Source organism: Thamnophis elegans, chromosome 1 (genome assembly GCF_009769535.1).
Source record: "Thamnophis elegans isolate rThaEle1 chromosome 1, rThaEle1.pri, whole genome shotgun sequence".
Classification (NCBI taxonomy): domain Eukaryota; kingdom Metazoa; phylum Chordata; class Lepidosauria; order Squamata; family Colubridae; genus Thamnophis; species Thamnophis elegans.
Genome location: NC_045541.1, coordinates 155,878,924 through 155,898,614, shown reverse-complemented (window position 1 = coordinate 155,898,614; position 19,691 = coordinate 155,878,924). Strand labels below are relative to the sequence as shown.

At 37.3% G+C, this 19,691-nt stretch overlaps 1 protein-coding gene across 7 annotated transcripts in view; it reads right to left on the bottom strand.

Moving 5' to 3' along the window:
- The window catches only part of KTN1 (kinectin 1), an 88,718-nt gene that overhangs the window by 42,715 nt on the left and 26,312 nt on the right, over nt 1-19,691 (bottom strand). For 5 of the 7 annotated variants that reach the window (XM_032236129.1, XM_032236148.1, XM_032236135.1 and 2 more), the window contains exons 3-14: nt 18,262-18,399; nt 15,352-15,528; nt 13,546-13,676; nt 12,795-12,911; nt 11,836-11,976; nt 9,900-10,006; nt 6,582-6,714; nt 4,388-4,475; nt 3,423-3,589; nt 2,499-2,567; nt 1,860-1,897; nt 173-263 (exon numbers count right to left, since the gene is read on the bottom strand). In XM_032236129.1, coding sequence (XP_032092020.1) covers nt 173-263; nt 1,860-1,897; nt 2,499-2,567; nt 3,423-3,589; nt 4,388-4,475; nt 6,582-6,714; nt 9,900-10,006; nt 11,836-11,976; nt 12,795-12,911; nt 13,546-13,676; nt 15,352-15,528; nt 18,262-18,399 — 1,397 coding nt within the window. The remainder of the gene's footprint in view (nt 1-172; nt 264-1,859; nt 1,898-2,498; nt 2,568-3,422; nt 3,590-4,387; nt 4,476-6,581; nt 6,715-9,899; nt 10,007-11,835; nt 11,977-12,794; nt 12,912-13,545; nt 13,677-15,351; nt 15,529-18,261; nt 18,400-19,691) is intronic. The other 2 variants (XM_032236140.1, XM_032236162.1) reach the window with 2 other exon arrangements.

The following is a 19,691-nucleotide window of genomic DNA, read 5'->3' as shown; positions in this document are numbered from 1 at the left end:
AAATTAGACAAGAAAGAAGAAATTATTAGTCCACTTTTTGTTTACATGAAATATGAACTACACCAACAGCAGCAGATACAACCACCTAAGACAACTTGACTGCTACTATTAATTATTTCCACAACTGAAAGATAACTCATTCCACCTTTTCACAAATAATATTTCACTTTACCATTAGATCTTCTTCCTTGCTGGTTAGTTTGAGTCGTTCATTGGCTAAGGACTCCTCAGACTGATTTATTTGCTGGTCTTTTTCTGCAATTCTGTAAGCATTAAAAAAAAATCAATAGTGATCTATAGTGGCCTTCATAAAAGGTAGTCACAGTATTTGTTAAAGTTGTTGCAGTGGATTGTTCTATTAGTGTTTTAGAATATAAGCAGACACTGTGCTCTCTTGATGAAATGCAGTTTTTAAGGTTTCTATTATATTCTATTCATAATTCTGCAGATCAACTTGGGGTGAATAGGAAAAGGTAATATAGTATCTAGAGCAATGTATGTAACAGTATGTTTTCCATAAAGTAACATCAGTGCTTAATTTCAAGATATAGTCATTTAAAGAGGCTTTAGAGCAGGGGTCCCCAAATTCCCAGGCCACAGCCTACTCAGAACTGGGCTGTGCAAGTGGCAGGTGAGCATGCACATGTGCACAGCTCCGCTTACGCAAATGGAGTTGTGCACGCTTACACATGGCTGCCACTCACACAGAACCATCCCCTTCCCCCTACCAGTCCACCAAGCCGGAAAGTTTGGTGATCATTTCTTTAGAGTCACCTAACAATAACATACGATTTAAGATAAGAAAAAAAGAAAAGAATACTTTCACTATTGGGTTCAAGACAGAAAGTATGCCATTATTGAGGATTTCATTCAGTTTCCCACCAGTACATGTTTTATTTCCTTATACTGATTTGCGGATCAGAGAGCCTGAAGTTCAATACATATTCTAGAATTGCAGATGTTGGTTTTATTCTTCTCTCTGCTTTTGACCTTTGGTTTGCTCTGATATAGAGGTCAAAAATCAAGTCAGTTGCATCATTTAGTCCTATATGACTTAAACTTTCTTTAGATCTGTCTGACTTTAGCAATGCTAAATCAGGGCCACTACATTGCCTAATCACAGCCTTATCAATGTAATGTTAACTATTATACGAAGGCAGATAGTAGCATTATATTCCACCTGCCCTCACCCCCCCCCAAAAAAAAACCACCAAAGAGAAGAATTGATAGGGGGACGGTGAAGAGAAACTGTTGAAGAACTGATTTGGAATGACAGAAAATAGCTTACATTTATTTTTAATTTCATTCAAAATATTGTTACATTGCCTTTCAAGACAGTTTCCAGAACAGTTTGTAAAATTTCCCTCCATACAAAAAGTTTCAGAATCAATTGCAAATCTCATCACAGAACTGAGAAGTCCTCACCTGCTGCGTTAGGGTGCCAGAATACAAAAATAGTCACAGAAACTAAAGCTATTAGAAATGTTTATTTTTAAAAATGTAGGAGAAGCTGCTCTTCCTTTATCTCATACACAAAGCCCCACAGCTACACACTGAATCATACACAATGCTATTTTAATGTAATGTATGAAAAACAAGAAGGGGACAAAGGTAATTCTTCTCCTAAAACAACATAACATACAATGCCCAGAAAACATTCAATCTAAAAGGGAAATCCTTAGGAAGATGCCGGTAACTTCTAAGAAGAATTTGTTACAATAGAGGGTAAAAATATTGACAATTACTATATTTCCTTCAACAAAATCTCTTTCATATGCCCTCATACTCCTTACATGTACAAGGAAATAATTAGCACAGAAGCAACAGAAGGTCTGGCTGTACATGTGGAAAATACTTACACTTTGTGCAATTCTTCAGCAAGGGCTGAAGCTGAATTCTGAAAAAGAGAAGCAACAATGGGAAATGAATGTATGAAAGAATAAAAGGTTTAAAGCGCTACTAACTTAGAAGAAGGCTAATTCTTTCTCAGTGTTAAGGATTTTGTTTTATTAGTATTTAAGGTGTTGCACTAGGGTCAAGGAGACTCGGGTTCAAGATCCTGGAGAAAAGGATATTAGAAATCTAATAAATACCTAAATAAATCAATAAATCATACCAATGTAAACCTATCGCTTCCATCAAATTAATCTGCACTCTCTTTCTCTAGTAGCAATGGCTTTGCCTCTTATCCACCAGCTGTCAAGCTAGATACCTACAGTAATAGTTATCACTCTGTAAGAATTCTGAAAATGAGGTAGAAGATAGCTACTGCAGCTTTCTGTTCAAGTGCACAGTATGACCGTGGTATAATATGTGTTTCACAGAATTCTCATGGAAAGATGCAGGCAGAGCAGTAACCTGCTCTAGCAAGCTGCACATCTGAAGCACAAGGAAAGAGCAGCATGGAGAAGATGGAAGAGACTCGCTCCTAAGTAATTGTGGCCACCTGTTCTAGTCTGATGCCCAATGCATGTAACAGTACAGCTTGTTATATATACCTGGACTGCCATCTGTGAATGGAACTTCTGAAGCTGAGCTTTCAAAGCCTCATTCTGTTCCATCAGCTCCTTTACAAAAAAAGAAAATAAAAACAGTGAAATACTCTATTCTAAACTAGCAATGTGCATAAACACAATAATATTTTTATACAACTGTGCTACTAAAATTATTCACTCTGGAAAAAATCTTAAAGTTTCCCCATGCTGCATCATATGGAAATTACAGAAACATCAACAAACCTGAGGATATCACGGGAAGTCTTAATTCACTTAAGAAAAACTCAAATACATCAGGGTTATTCAATACTGTCTGTTAGCCCTTCCAGGCAAAACAGAGAGAAAACAGGATTACGTGAACTAATTCAACTTTATTGTAAGGCTACCTTAGCAGAATCTAGTAACTCTAAGGCATAATATTACTGCCTACACTCTTAACTGCTTGATCCAATAGGCTGAAAACTTCCTAAATTCGTTTCCTTGACCATTAAAAGTCACTGGGGGCTCTTGCCTATCTTGACTGATTGTTTTCTAGTCAGCATCACTTGCACCCCACACCCCACCCCGCCTTTCTCGACAGCATCCACACACTCCATTACAGTGCCTTTGGAATCATTTTCTAAGGTTCCCTATGCAATTTCCAAAATATACTGCAATCGCAATAGGAGCACAAAGTCAGTGTAAAACAGGATTTGCCCAACCATGCAGATTGTACTATATGTAACAAAACCAAGGTGACAGTTCACCAAAAACCACCCCAGAGAACTAAAATTCATTTTTCACATTTTAGTATCCTGACTCAGGATAAATTGGTTGTTATCAAATTAACAATCTTAATATGCAACATATCCCGTAACACTGATGTTGTAAAGAAAAAAATATATCAAAGCATTAAAAGCTAAACATGATCCCAGCAGAATGTCATACCTGCACCTGTCTCTGGATAGAATCCTCAGTTGTGACCCTCTTTTGTTCTGCTTCCATTAATTGCATCATCCTTTGTTCCAGCTGTTGTTTTGAGACCATTGTATCAGTTAGCTTGCTATGCAGACTCTGGATTTCATTATCTTTGGTCACAAGTTTATTCTGCACATCTATTACAAGAAGCAAAAAATTACTGCTACTAATTAGTTGGGGGGAGCATCTTACCATCATCAGATATGCAAACTATATGAGTGTGAGTGGTCACACTGAATTTTATGGAAGCGTGGGTCATAAATATTTTAGACATACAGAAAAAGAGAGACTGATGTAGGAATGATCTGGCTCAGAACATAAGCAGCAGAATCTCAGCATGAGATCATCACTCTGGAGAAAAGAGACAGAAAGTGCATCACTCTCTCACACTATTAAGAACAAGCTATTATACACTAAAGGATTGCAATAGTGATGAATATCTGTAGCTCAGGTGTAGGATGAGGGTGAAGTTTCATTCTTCAAGCTTGTGGATTGGTTTCTGAACATTTCCTTACCAGGCGAAGTAACATCTTCAGCAGAGTTTAGGGGACCCCTAAACTTCACTGAAGATGTTACCTAGCCTGGTAAGGAAATGTACGGAAATCAACCCACAAGCTTGGAGAACAAACCTTCACTCTAACATTAGGGGATGTAACCAATGGTGGTTCTATTCTGCCAGAAGGTAGTTATGCATGCAAAGATAGCTGAATTTTGCACTACCCTTTCTCTTCCCTTCAATGAAGAGACAGGAAGACTATAGTAGGTAGAAGGGAAACCAGCAAAAATTAGATGCCTTGCTTTGAACAATGTAGGAACTCTGTCGGAAATCCCATGCTCCCAACAACACAAAAAGAACTTTAAAGAAACCAGTTTTATCCCAGTGATAAAAAAAGGAGGGATCATATTCGACAGCAAGGAAGACGCTCTGAATGCACCTTGCTGGGCAGCCTCATGTTCTGCTGTCCGTTTCCTGAGATAACTTTGCATTTCCTCCCATCTTCGTTCAGCTTCCTGTTGTTGTGCCTTCATGTTTAAAGGAAAGGAAAAGAATATACATGACTGCCTGTATTGCTACATCACTCACAAATCATAAAAGAAAGGTCAAATATTTCTTGTTCTTAATAATTGAGTCATGCACTAATGCAAACATATAAAAAAGCAGATTAGTCAAATATTTAAGTGACATGGAGTAGGATAAATAATTCAAGGCTGATCCTAAAAAAATGTGGGCTAAAAATTGAATAATTATAATGCTTATAATAATAAAGGTGTGAATATATTCCAATGTTTCTCAACCTCAGAATTTTAAAGTTTCTTCAACTTCTAGAATTCCCTAGAGAGCATGCTGGCTGGGTATTGAAATCCAGACATCTTAAAATTGCTGAGGTTGAGAAACTGACATATCCCTATACAACCAACACATTTTAATGTGAACTAGATTGGCACCATGCTTGCAATTCCACAAAATTCAGAGTCTAAAAAAATATGGCAGGAGCAAATTAAGAATTGTTTTACAAACCTACAAATCAAGCATTACTACCTATAGTCAGGACAGGAACTGGTCCATTGTTATCATCACAATAAAATAAGAACAAAGCTATAGAGCCCATACGCCTAAATCAGTTGAAGTAATTTACTGAGATAGCTATTCCATTTTTATAGTGTAACCAGTCAGTCATCCAGAATACCTTTACCATTAATCTGCATATCTGTATGCATATGGACATGATGAATATGAAATTATCTCAGAAGAGGAACTATGCAAGTTCATACATAATACAGGGTGTTAGGCTGCTTCCAGGGAATCTTATTGTTGTAATGAATGTCTTACTCTATCAGAAATAGATCATTAAAACACAATCTTTAAATTATCGTATCTGCTACAAGAAGAGGCTACAAGCAGCTTAAAAGCAACTTTATTGTGGTATTTTTACGTTGTTTTTATACATGTATTATGAACCGATTTAAGAACCAGTACAGAAGAGACGTAATGCAAATTTTTAAATAATATATAAAGTAATACTTGTAAACTGACAAGTACCAATTAGAAAATACAAGTCACTTATGTAACATTGTCTAATAAAATTATGGTTGGGTGCCATCTCTATACCCAATCAAATGAAATTATTAGGCATTTTTATAGAATGCTATAACACATACTCTAGCAATAAAAGAGGAGTTTATAACTTGCTGGCACTGATTTATATATAGGTCATAATGTTTCTGTAGCTGGTAATTCATTAAAAGAAGAGTTCACAATTATTGTGTATTCTATTTGAATTAGTAACATATTGCTTGTCTATGCATCTCCTTTGGGGAGGGTCAAACTGCCCTTTGCAGAATTTTTGCATGATCATGAAATACAGCATTGCAATGATGAAAAACTGGCAGAAAATACAGTTTGTAAGCATGGCAAATCAATACTATAATAGAACTGCCACTTTCACCTCTCCTAAAAAGAGATTTCAAGATTTCTCTAACATTCAGGAGGATTTTTTCAGAGATATAATGGGCATTAGAAAGAGGAAAGAGGAAAAAACAATCTTAATTATTTTAATTTCACATTGGTGTAAAAATCACACAAACCAACTGGTAAAGGAGGGATTTTAGATAAATCTCTTCTTCCTGCAGCCATTAGTAATTTTGTGACATATAGTTTGTCTTCTTACTATACATATAACAGAATAACAGAGTTGGAAGAGATCCTGGAGGTCTCCTAGACCAACCCCCCGTTTAAGCAGGAAACCCTATACAACTTCAGACAAATAGTTGTCCAATCCCTTCTTAAAAACCTCCAGTGTTGGAGTACCCACAACTTCGGGAGGCATGTCATTTGATCTGGCATGAATATGCTTACCATACCTGGCAATAGTATTATAGAGAAGCCATACCTTCTTTGGATCTCATACAACCAAGAAAAGACAAAATTTCATTAAGGTGTTTCGGAAAAGGATAGATGATTCCAAAGTACTTTCTCACTTTGGATCCAAATACTGCACACTTCTGTTGGCAATCCACACATGGGAGAGATTGCAAAGTCCCATTTCCTCTTGGAGGCTCTGAGCCATTTGATTTGCATGTTTGCAAACACCGGATTTGCCACAAATATGAAGATAAGTTGATACTCACCTTTAACTGATTGATGGCTTGTTCTGCATTTTTCTTTAGAAGCTCCTCTTGCTGCAGTTTGTTATTCTTTTCTGTCAGCTCGTTCACTAGTCTAGCACAATCTTGACGCAATTTGCTCAGCTCTGAAGACTGCCTAGATACAAAAACAATTAGTTGTTTTCACCATATTGGCAATGTGAATGAAGAACATTGGACAGAAGATCAAGCTGCAGTCACCATGAGTGAAGGTATGGTAATATTTAAACACATATGGCAACTATTAAAAATAACGCTATGTTACTGGGACAGGCCAGTTAATTTAACTGGTACCACTATGGGTTCTATCAAAAATGAAATTCAGTTTCCAAGTTAAAGAGCAAAGAATCAAAGGAAGAAAAGCTTGATTAAATTTTGCTCTTCTCACATGTAGAGATTCTGAAATGCTAAAGCAACTAATAAAAATTTACCTCTGCCTCCAAATGACTATTGTAAAGAAAACCTTCAAATCATCACGCAAAATTCACCGAGGTGATGAATATACACTTTGAACAGAAGACCCTATGCAAATAATTTCAATGCAAAATTGCAGGAGAAATCATTCAGGCACAGCAACAACTGTACAGTTAACTATAACTAGGTATATTGGTTCTACTCAGTCAAATATATGGTATTTTTCGGAGTGTAAGACGCACCTTTTTTCCTCAAAAAAGAGCTGAAAATCTGGGTGTGTCTTATACATCAAATACAGCATTTTTTGCCTCCCGAAGCCCTGCCCCCTTCACCAAAATGGCCGTGCATAACCTTATGGAGGCTTTCAGAGAGCTCCTGGGGGCTGGGGAGGGCAGAAATGAGCAAAAAATAGGCTTTTTTGCCCCCCCAGCAGCACTCTAAGCCTCCATAAGGCTATGCATGCAATTTTTTGACAAACAACAGGCCCGTTTTCACAAAAAACGGGCTGTTTTTTGCTAGTTTTTTGCCCCCAACCACCCCAGGAGCACTCTGCAAGCTCCCCCAAGGCTAGTCATGCCTTTTTTTTTAAACCGGGGCCTTTTTGCGAAAAAACGGGCCATTTTTGGGAGGTTTTGCAGAGTGCAAAAACTTTTTCCCCCCTTTTGGAAAGCTCTTTAACTGATTGATGAGAATTACATTGATGAAGTGCTGTGATAGCAGAAACAAAGTCTTAGGTGCTGCAGATTGTCAGCGATTTCCTTTTCCAGCACATGGATAAATACACCTGGAAACATCTACCCACCTACCTACTTTCTCTTTCTCTCTCCTTACCTACCTACTGTATTTCTCTCTCTCCCCCTCTATCTATCTACCTACCTACTCTCTCTCCCTCCCTACCTATCTACTGTACTTCTCTATTTCTCTCTCTCTATTCCTCTGCCTACCTACCTACCTACACTCTCTCTCCCTACCTACCTACTGTATTTCTCTATCTCTCTATCTCTCTCTATTTCGCTCTCTCTCTCTTTCCCTTTATCTATCTACCTACCTACCTAACTACTCTCTCTCTCTCCGTACCTACCTCTTTCTCTCCATCTCTATCCCTTTATCTATCTACCTACCTACTTTTTTTTTAATTGGCCTCTTCAAAACCTTGATGCGTCTTATATTCCGATGCGTCTTATACTCCGAAAAATACGGTAAGTACTGCTTTGAAAATCCAATGCTTGAATTTTACAGGGAGACTGGGAAAATAATTATTAGGGTAAAAATAATGAGAAGAGTTGAACAAAACATAAGATAAGTTATGAATTTATTAAGCATTCTCCCTTGTGCTACTCAGAGGCAGAAATTCTTCTAAATTTAATTTGACACTAAATGGCAGAACAGATTGGAATAAATTTCCATGCTATCTCCTACAGCTGAAAAACTAAAATTAATGACAATTAATACTGATCTTTCTTTTTATTATCAGCAAACATCTTATCAGACTGATCTGCTCTACATTTTGACAGTAATATGAAGAATACTCAAATTGATAACACTGATTTTTAAAAGCAAATAAAAAGCAATAAAATCCCCCAATAAAAAATAAAAGAATTTACTTTCTGTAAATGAAATAGAATAATATCCATTTTACAGGATACCAAATTATATGAACACTACCTTTTTCTCGACCCCTCTGAATCCCTCATTGCACTGCAATGGATCTAACAAAACTATGCAACTAAGATAAAAAAGATAAGAGTCTCCTTCCAACTTGGCTCCAGGTAATTTCTTGGCCAAAGAATTGAGGCCTTTGAACTATGGTGCTGGTTAAAATTTCTGCTAGTCCCTTGGACTGCAAGGCAATCAAACCAGTCAGTCCTAGAGAAGATCAACCCTGACTGCTCTTTAGAAAGCCAAATCCTGAAGATGAAAATTAAATACTTTGGCCACCTATTGAGAAGAAAAGACTTACTGGAGAAGAGCCTAATGCTTGGAAAGATTGAGGGGAAAAGAAGACGGGGACGAAAGAGAATTAGGTGGCCGGATGGACTCACTGGAGCAGTAGGCGTGAGCTTAAATGGACTCCAGAGGATGGTAGAGGACAGGAAGGCCTGGAGGAACGTTGTCCATGGGGTCGCGATGGGTTGGACATGACTTTGCAACTACCAACAATAATTTCTTGGCAACAGTGCACACCGGTTTACCTAACTTAAAAAATCGCATTATGTTTGTCCACAATAATATATCATGATAAGAGAATAATAACAACAACAACAACAACAACAACAACATTATTTTTCTCAACCAGTGTGATGTCTGGTGTATTATGCGCCAGTATTTTGTCCGTTTGTATACAGAAATCCCACAAGATCTTGAAAATCAGATGGTCAAGATCTTGTGGGATTTCCGTATACAAACCGACAAAATACTGGCGCATAATACACCAGACATCACACTGGTTGAGAAAAATAAGGTCACAATTATAGACATCGCAATACCAGGTGATAGCAGGGTCGCCGAGAAGGAACATGAAAAAATCGCAAGATACCAGGACTTAAAAATCGAAATTCAACGACTATGGCACAAACCAGCAGTGATAATTCCAGTGGTAATTGGCACACTGGGTGCTATTCCAAAAGCACTGGAATTACATTTAAAACAGTTAAAAATTGACAAAATCACCATCAGTCAAATGCAAAAAGCCGCATTGCTTGGATCTGCACGCATATTACGAAAATATGTTACGACGTCCTAGGCCCCTGGGTGGGGCCCAACTAGTAACCAATGCCAAATCTGGCGAAAGAACTGGCTGCTGTGATACAATTGTATAATAATAATAAACAGTTTGAAGTTCAAGACCACAAAATAAGATGTTTTAACAAAATGACCACAATGGCGTACTTGCTTTCCATTTGATTTGTGGAAGTACTGACAGCATCTCTCAAAATACCATTCTCCTGCTTCAGACGACTGATTTCTGCTTCCATCTGTTCACGAATCTGTTGAAACTGTGACCAGGAAAACATTATTGTATTCATTTAAGATAACCACTTTATAATTTATGTAGCTTCATATAAAACACAGGGTCTTATTGTTTACAAATCCAAACTGTGATCTACTTTCGGCTTTATTTCTTCAAGAAATGAAGAAAAAGCTATCACCAGATTGGATCCCCAAGATTATTTTTCAATAACAAATCTAGGAACTTTGAACCTAATAATTGTTGCGTCACACTGACACTTCCCCAATTTTAGCTCCTGCAATGTAATTAAACACTAAAGTTTGCCTAGGTTTTGATGCACTTCCTTTATTTTTTTTGTGCATTGTAATTTAATTAGTGTTTCCTTATTATGTTCCATTGGTTGTTTTTAACTGTAGTTTAAATTAATATTCTGGTTTTGGTATTGTTACTATAAAGGAAGGGAAACTTTAGGAAACATTCTATTTTAAGTCTTCAAACTCTTCAATGAAACTATAACTGAAATATTAGTATAAACTGAAATAGGTGTGTAATCTTGTCGAACTTGAAATTGTATGGGCAGTTTTCCAAACATGAGCACTATCTTGCTTTTCCATGTCCTTACAGTAGTCCTATCAATGCTTCAGGAACAAAGCTGATATTCAAACATGCAGTGACTGCTAATCTTTTAGCCTTAGGCAGTGATGGCTAACCTTTTTCCTAACGTGTGCCAAAAGCGGGGAGGTCCTGTGCGCATGTGCCCATACCCATAATTCTATGCACGTGACCTGCTCCCAGGCCTTCTGAAGCCTCCAGAGGGCGAAAAATGGCCCTACAGGCAACCTGGAAGTTCGGAAATGGACTTCCAGGTTGCCTGTAGAGCCATTTTTTGCCCTCCGGAGGCTTCAGGGAAGCCTCCTGAAGCCTCCGGAGAGAGAAAAACGGCCCAATGCGCAAACCGGAAGTTTGTTCCGGAAATTCTGGTTTGTGCGTTGGGTTGTTTTTCACCCTCCAGAGACTTCAGGGAAGCCTCCAGAGGGGAAAAAATGGCTGAAAATGAAGGCCGAAATCAGCTGGACAGCACGCGCATGCACACTGGAGCTGACAGGGCAACGCCTTGCGTACCCTAAGAAATGGCTCTGCGTGCACCCTGTGGCACGCATGCCATAGGTTCTCCATCACAGCCTTAGGGTCTCCATGTAAAACTCATTCTGATAATTAGGAGGTATATACATTTAACAATCATGACTAATGAAATCAAGACATGGGAAAGAAATTGATGCGAGACTCAGTGCCCTTTACAGTTCATTTTCTCTGTTCAACACTGTACAGAAGAACAATTACACAATAATTCCAGTTTTCTTAAAATGTTTATTTAGCCACAGGACTGCAATATCTTGGAATGGAAGAAGGAAAGTCAGCTTGGATAGAGACTGAGCAGATGGTTTAGAGAAAACATCTAGCTAGGGGATGTTAAAGGATTTAGCATCAGTCTACATTTTTAAAAGAACAAATCTGATTCATTCCTACTAGAGGAATAAAGAACCTACGATTACTTATAATTTGGTATAGGTGCTGACTATTTATTTATTTTTTAAAAAGATCTATTTCTTAGCCACCCAAAGAAAACACAATACAAATATACCAAAGAAATTAGTATCCTATGGGACAAAAGCAATTTAAAATTATATGAAGGTGAATTCTTTTTTTAAAAAAACCTAGCTTATTCACATTACATGGGACAGAAAAGAAGTTATCAATAAATACAGAGAAATGTAATATGCACCCAAGAAATATAATGCATGTTTCCACCCTAAGGATCTAGATACTCAAGTCAAAATGAACTTTTTTCATTTTCATTACAGATGTTGACTTTACCTTCATTTTCATCTGCTGGCTTTCTTGGTAGCTCCCATGGATTTTGTTTTGGAAAACCCCATGCTCTTTTTCCAAAGTGTTAACTCGCTCTCTCATTTTTGCCATAACCAAATTGCTTCTTTCTTTCTCTGTCATCAGTTCCTAGGACCAAATCAGAGAGTATCTCTTTTCAATAGTCCACCTCATTCTGAGGCCCATGGCCAGTTTACACAAAGCATAGAATTGCAGTTCCCTAACATTTTTCTAGGTATGTCTCAGAGCATCTGTGAGGCTCAGAAAGCATTCCTGGAAACAAAGAATATACTTAAGGGTTACATTTTGCTCTACACCATTCAAGCATCTCTTTTATTTCCTTTTAATTAAAAGAATCTTAAAAAATAAAATCAATAGAACATAGGAACTGAGAGATAGACACAATGCTGCCATTAGATGCTTTAGTACACGGGTGTGAAATTCACCACATCACGTTGCCATCAAGTGACGTATCACGACGTTTTTCCCCTTTGCGGAGCTGGAGTTGGCATGGCCTGTGCATGACGCATCCGCCCCCAGTTTGATACCCCTGCTTTAGTAGATTCCCAGATTTTAAAGACATGAGACTTGGACACAGCTCACAATAAGAAAACAGAAACAGTTAAAAAGTTGAAAAGATAGCTGAGCAGAGTGTAGGGAGGGGGCACCGAATTGTGTATAAAAGTAACAAGAAGTTGCTGGAAAAAGTAGGGAGAACTGTTATGTATGCTTCCCCCAAAGAATTTTCCCCTTCTTGTCTTCACACCTGAAGTGTTTCCTACTGAAAAGATTCTTTAAAAAGCCTAATATCAAATCTCCCAGCATAACTGTTTTTATCAGTAGTATAAATGACACACTGAGCTGTGCTTTCCATGAATGATGATTCCTCCCTTTACATCTGACTATACCAGTAATGACACATTTACTTATTCTGGGATTCACTGTACCTGGGAAAGCTGTTTGCATTGTTCCTTTGCAACAGCACCTTCTTCTTTTGCTGCCATAAGCAATTTATCTTTTTCTTGCAGCTGATGGAGCACTGCAGCTGGATCTCCTTTACTTGCCTGCACGAAGAACACAAAATGAACTTAAGAAGGAACTAAGTCCAGATCACATGTCACAATAAATCAGTTTAACTCAATTGGAAGCCGCGGCAAATCAGAATCATTTTCCTGCCACCCATTTTCCTCCTCTGGCTTATTTCCTGACATACAGTAAGTCGCTGTTATACTTAAGTCCTCAATTCATTCATATTAATGATTATATGCAGCAGCAGTTTCAGAACCCTTGATCTAAGATAATCAATAACCCACCAGCTTGGATAGCCAAAGTTCTGAACCAGTCAAAAAATTATTGCCAGGCACGTGGTAAATACTATTAAATTCACTAGTATGCATGTGAAATATTTTAGGGTTGCAATAAATAACGAGCAGAACAATGCATTTGTGGCATATGTTTCTGCTCAAGAACAGAATCTCTAACACCTAGTAACAAGGAAATGTATCATATGTGGTGCAGGAACAAAATAGTGACATTATTTGTATTTAGAGGATTTTAAAGGTTTCCTCAAAAAATGTTCTGGTCTGTTGTCCAAAGAAAGAAAATCCAGATTTATTTGTTTGTTTGTTTGTTTTCCAAAAAAAAATGCAAGTATTTATCTGGATGGTAAGCAAATGCTAGCCTCAAAGCACCAGTTACCTTCTGCAGAATCTCCTGCATGGCATTAGATTTCTCCTTCAATAACTCCACCACATTCATGGCCTCCTCTTCTGTGAATATCATGTTCTTCATAACCAAGATAAAATCCTTAAATTTCACATCTGCATTTTCTATAATGAAATCAACAGGACAGTTATAAGAAGAATGCAGCATATTTTTACAGTAAGAGTAGAAGGAAAACTATTATTCTGTAATACATGAAAGACAACTTTTCAGCAGGCTTTTTTATAGGAGCCAGCAAGCTATAAATATAACAAATACCAGTTCTCTTTGCTTACCAACTGCTTATTCAGTGACACTAGAAATTATGACAGGGCTGAAAAGGGAGACTGACAATTGGTCCTCAAAGTTGTGGCCCTCATAGCATCCCCCTGATCAGGTGAATGTGATTCAGGTGCTTCACAACTGGCATTGCATTTACAAGAGTTGCAGCTTCCTATGCTCATGTGATCGCCATTTGTGACCTTCACAGCTAGCTTCTGACAAACAAAATCAATGGGGAAACTGGTAGGAAGTCACGTGGTGGTCACATGACATTGCGCTTAATGACCATGGGTGATTTGCTTTACAATCACAACCGGAAGTGACATTGTAAGATCGGCACTGTCATATGATGTTTCACTTAACAACTATATCACTTAGCATCAGAATTGCTGATTCCAAATGCAGTCAGTAAGAGAGGACTATTTGTATTGGCAAATAATTTTTTTGCCCATTCCTAGGAAATGTTTGCAAGACAAAACTCCAAATTATAGTTGTACGATCTCTAGTATATTTGGAGTTTAAGGCACAATTAAAAAGAAAGAATGAATAAGTGGCAATCTAGAGTCAGATTCTCCCTAAGCACAGAAACTCTATTGGAAAGTGTACTGGAGTCATTTTGGTTCCATCTAAGGCTTATCTTATCATAAATAATAATTTTAGATTTTTCGCTTAAAGATAAACAGAAACAAGAGCATTATTTCCCACCCAAAATAAAAAATGGATTTCCCACCAAAAGACAGATTTTTTCATATGTCAACTTCAAAAGAAAAATAAAGGCTGATTATTAGCAGGTTACTTCAAGGCTCCTTATCTTTCTTTTATGAAACTTAAAATAAATGATACTGTTTTGATTACTCTTCAAACACCATAGGCATCGGAGATGCAGTAGAGTCATTACTTTAATGTTTGTGCTCATCTCAGAACTCTGCTATCATCCTTTGAAAAACATATTTCAGGAACTTAGTGTATTCTTCTACTTGAAAATTAACATCAGAGTTCAGGCATTTTAGTTTCGTGAGGCCATCAGCAAGTTCTCTGGTCATTGTCTCAGAAATATACAGTACCACCTTATTTAAAATACTGAAGTTAGTCATTTCTGGAATAGGCAAACCAGCCACAAGCGCCAATATCAAGTGTTTATCAGAAGGCCAAGCCAACACAACTCTCAAAATGCAGTACAGAAAGAATTTTAAATATTTTTGTATCACCTGAACAGGACCTCTTCCCCCTTGTCTTTCCTCTTGCCTCTTCTTGCCTTATCTCCTCCCAATTTTCTTCCTTCCTTTCCATTCCATTCCATTTGATTTCTGATGCAACTTGTCCAGCCTTTCCCTTCCATTTACCATTTGATTTCAATTCATTTATCATACATTCTGCATCTGCCCACAGTCTAAACTTTTTCTCAACTAAAAAACCAAAACCCTCAAATTCTTAAGAATATTCTGGCAATGACTATGTATCCATGCATCATAGCACAACCAACTAGTTTTCCTGGCCATGCCTTCTCTTTTGCACCAATACCTTTATCAGTTTCATTCTTCAATTTCTTCACACTGGTTTTCTGCAGTCCTTCAAGACCATCATGCCTCACCAAATCAGCTGCTTCTCTCTTTCCCTCTGTTACGCCTGAGTCTGCATTATCCATCAGAGGAATATATGTTGTTGCACGAATCAAAGGTTCATCCACTAAAGTCATAACTGGAAATTTAGGAAACATACTGACAATAATACATGGTAACATGCATTTAAAAAGTAGCTTGGTTTCTTCCAATTCAAGCTACATATGCACTGGCACTTTGGTTATTTCTTAAACAGGTACATAGTACGTTGATAAAATTATTTTTTTATTACTTGTTTATTGTTCACTTTTGATGGTTTGGGGTTGTAAGTTCCTTTTGATATATTATTTCAACAAAATGAAACTAAATGTATATTAAAATGCATATAAATTAGCAGTTAGAAACTGTTTCTAATTTTCAGCCAATATAGTATTTGAATATATTCAAATAAAATATAACCTCTGGCATGAACTGACTACACATTTTTAAGCAAACATTTTCCCAAGTCTTAGTCTTCCACATCTATAATATAGAAATAATACCGTCTATTTACAAAGAGTTTTTATAAGAATTTTAAAAATATGCATATGAAATATTTTGAACACATGGAAAGTGCTGCAGAACTGCTTTTATATTAGGGTTGTTAAACTCATCTTTCCTCAGTTTCTCCAATAATTCACCATTAATGATTAAGTCTTAGATTATATATCAGTATTTGTAATCTATTGTGATGGTTAAGGGTAGCACCATGCACAAATCAAAACTGATGATAATTTTCAGGATTCTCAGCTTAAACAAAACCTAGATGTCAGAGAACAAAGTCACACTTGAGAATCTTACCTTATATGCTATAGTTTGCAGGATACTGAGAGTAAAATCCTAAAAACTTACACTAGATTATTTGTTAAGTTGGTGCTCTTCAGATGGTAGCCAGTACTGTGCATTTGATACATTATACACTGTATTAAAATCAAATTCAGAAGAATTGTTTTTAATCAATGAGGAGTCCCTGATGCTGTCTGAGCTTGGGTTTTTTCTTGCAGATGTTTCATTACCCAAACTAGATAACATCATCAATGCTGGTAAGGAGAGGGGTTTGCTCTTTTTAACCAAATATCAAATGCACCTTTAAAACTGGTTCAAACTTGCCATGCTGAAATCAAAAATTACAGGCTAACTTAAAAACTTTTAATATTCAAAATGCCATCTTGCTTAATTAAGAACACTAAAGAGAGCACACTCTCTTTAATATGCCAAGATTGCAGATGATTTTAATTTTATATGAAGAGCAAGAAAGAGCCCAGGGTTCTAATGACATTGTACATACTACAGTGGCATAGAGTTTTGTGTCTTTAATTTGTGGCTTTAAAAGGTAAAGATGGGTGAAGAAGTAAGAAGAGTTGCTCAATCAGAAGAAACCTCTTCTTATTCCACATGCAATTCCTCAGATGGAAACACAAAGTGGGAAATCAGAACCCAAATGTAGTACAGGCAGTCCTCAATTTATGGCCACAACTGAGTCCAAAATTTTTAATGCTAAGCAAGACAGTTGCTGAGTTTTGCCATATTTTATTACCTTTGTTGCCACAATTGTTAAGTGAATCACTGCGGTTGTTAAATTAGTAACAGAGTTGTTAAATAAATCTGGCTTCCCCATTGACTTTGCTAGTCAGAAGATCACAAAAGATGATCACATGACCCGGGAACACAGCAATATGTAACAGTACATACACATCATCATACTCTGGATTTGACTAAGCTGTGCTGTATTGGTCAAAATCTAAGGTCAGCTACCAGAGGAATTCTTGTTGAAGCTATCTTTCCAGTAGATGGCGCTACAACCATCTTAAATACAGTATTTACTTTCAACAACATGAGAAAGTCCAGTGACCCTAAGAACAATGAGCTTCTCCCTTCCGGGTTGGGGTGCTCTGCCACGCAAGCCAGTTTCGGCACTCAGTGCCGAAAAAGTTAACCATCACTATTCTAGAGGAAAGATATGATATAATTCAAATGAATGAATATACATTGATTCAAGAAGAGCAAGCACTTATTTTTCTTCTACCAAAAGGTAACAACTGTCATTCATGTCTTAGTTAGTTCAGATCTTCATTAAGAGTAAAGAAATTATTGAATGCCTATGAATTGACACCAATTTTCAGCATGCTATTTCTGCCCTAACCTTCTTTCTGTTGTCATGCAGGACCTCCTTGGTTCTAGAAACAAATGGTCACAGAAAACTATAGACTCACAGAACTCTGAATACTGCTATTCTTAATGTCTATAATCTGTAGCCCAGTTCAAGTATATGGATTAAATATTTACAATTCATAAAGTTAAATGATTCATCTTTTGTGTAAATTAAGTGGATTCCAGACTATGAAAGTCTATTCCAGAATGCAATTGGTTACATTCCTTAAGTGAAAAAGGATTGTCATTTATCACAATTAGTAAAATAGGAGAATTCTAAACTAAGTCGATTGCATTCTATTAATGTAATTTAACAAGCACAGATTCCCCAAATCCAAGTATCTTCATGCATACCACAAGCCAGATCTGCCAGTTTTGTCTTCCATTTTATGGGACAACTGGAGGGAAGAGAACGTTCCAACTTCAGTCTCCTTTAAGTATATCTGGTTCATGAGAAGGATATTGCTAGTCATTTCCCCTCGTGCATTTGAAAAGGAAGGAAGCCTCTGAGGATTGACACCAAAATTACAACCTCATTTCCACAAAAGCACAAATGCTGATTTGATTTGGGAGTAATTTTGTGATTGAATTTGAGGCTCTGAACCCAGAAATACTTAATCCAAGAAAGATCACCCACTAAAGGTGGCTATTAAAACATCAGATATAAAATGCACTTTATTACCATTATCTGTCTTTTGTTTTTTTGCAAACACTTTCTTCTTCCCAGAGCTACTTTCTTGCTTTATCTCATGATGCAATATGAGAGGATCTTGCTTTCTGGATGTGGACAGAAGTGAATCACTCTTGGCATCCTGATCATCTGTAAAAAGGGGAAAAATAGAAGCTATATCAGGTTTTATACTGTACGCATTAATCTACACATGTCCGTACATGTTTGTAGGTATGCATGTATCCTATCAGTGGTGGGCTGCAGGCGGTACACCCCGATACGGGCGTACCGGTGCCTGCCGGGAGCACTGGGTACCATTCCGGTGCGGTGCTCCAGAGGGCCCACCCACTTGCCCACCCTCCTTACCTGTATTTGAGCTCTTCAGCACTTCCGCACACAGAGCATACGGCGCCTGCACGACACTCCGTCAAACAGGAGGTAAGGATGCATGCGCGTGCTACGCGTGTGTACACGTGTGCTGCATGCATTCATGTGGTGGACACCAGGCCCTGTTGCACCGTACCAGTTGCACCGGGATCCGGAACCCACCACTGTATGCTATACATATGTATAATCATGTACAAATTGCATGGAACACTTGAATTCATATAATATCATATTATAGTGATACAAGTAGTCCTTGACTTATGACCACAATTGAGCCCAAAATTTATGTTGCTAATTGAGAAATGTGTTTTGCTCCATTTTACGGTTTTTCTCGCCACATTTGTTAAGTGAATCACTGCAGTTGTTAAATTAATAGCACAATTGTTACGTGAATCTAGCCTCCCCATTGACTTTGTTAAAAGGTCGCAAAATGTGATTACATGATCTCGGGACAATGCAATGATCATAAATATGAAACATCTGTCAAGCATCTGAATGTAATGGAGATGCTGCAATGGTCATAAGTCACTTTTTTTAGTCCCGTTGTAACTTTGAATGGTCACTAAACAAACTTTTGTAGGTCGAGGACTATCTGTATACTGTAGATACACATATCAAATTAATCCGGAATAGGATGTGGTTTTGGTACTTCAAATCAAAATAAGTTTAGAAAAATCAAGTAAGATATTTCAGTGGGGACATGAGGATAAAATCACTTAAATTTCAACAGCCAGAGAGAAAATATAGCATCTATTCCAGGGATATTCAAGTATTCAATCCATAATTTGTCAGGACAGGGAAGCCAAAGGCTTGCACTGATCTTGGTAACACTGCTGAGGCTGAATTGTGATCTGACCATGAACCTCTGGAGAGAGAGAGGGTGGGGGAATTATTTTTCTACAGAAACTCCATATAGGATTATTTCTATGCTGATTTATTCAGTAATAGTTGAATAACTATTCAACTATTGAATAGTTGAATAGTTAGCTATAATAACTATAATAAATCTTATAGTTTATTATACTATAAACTATAGTACTATAGCTATATAGTAT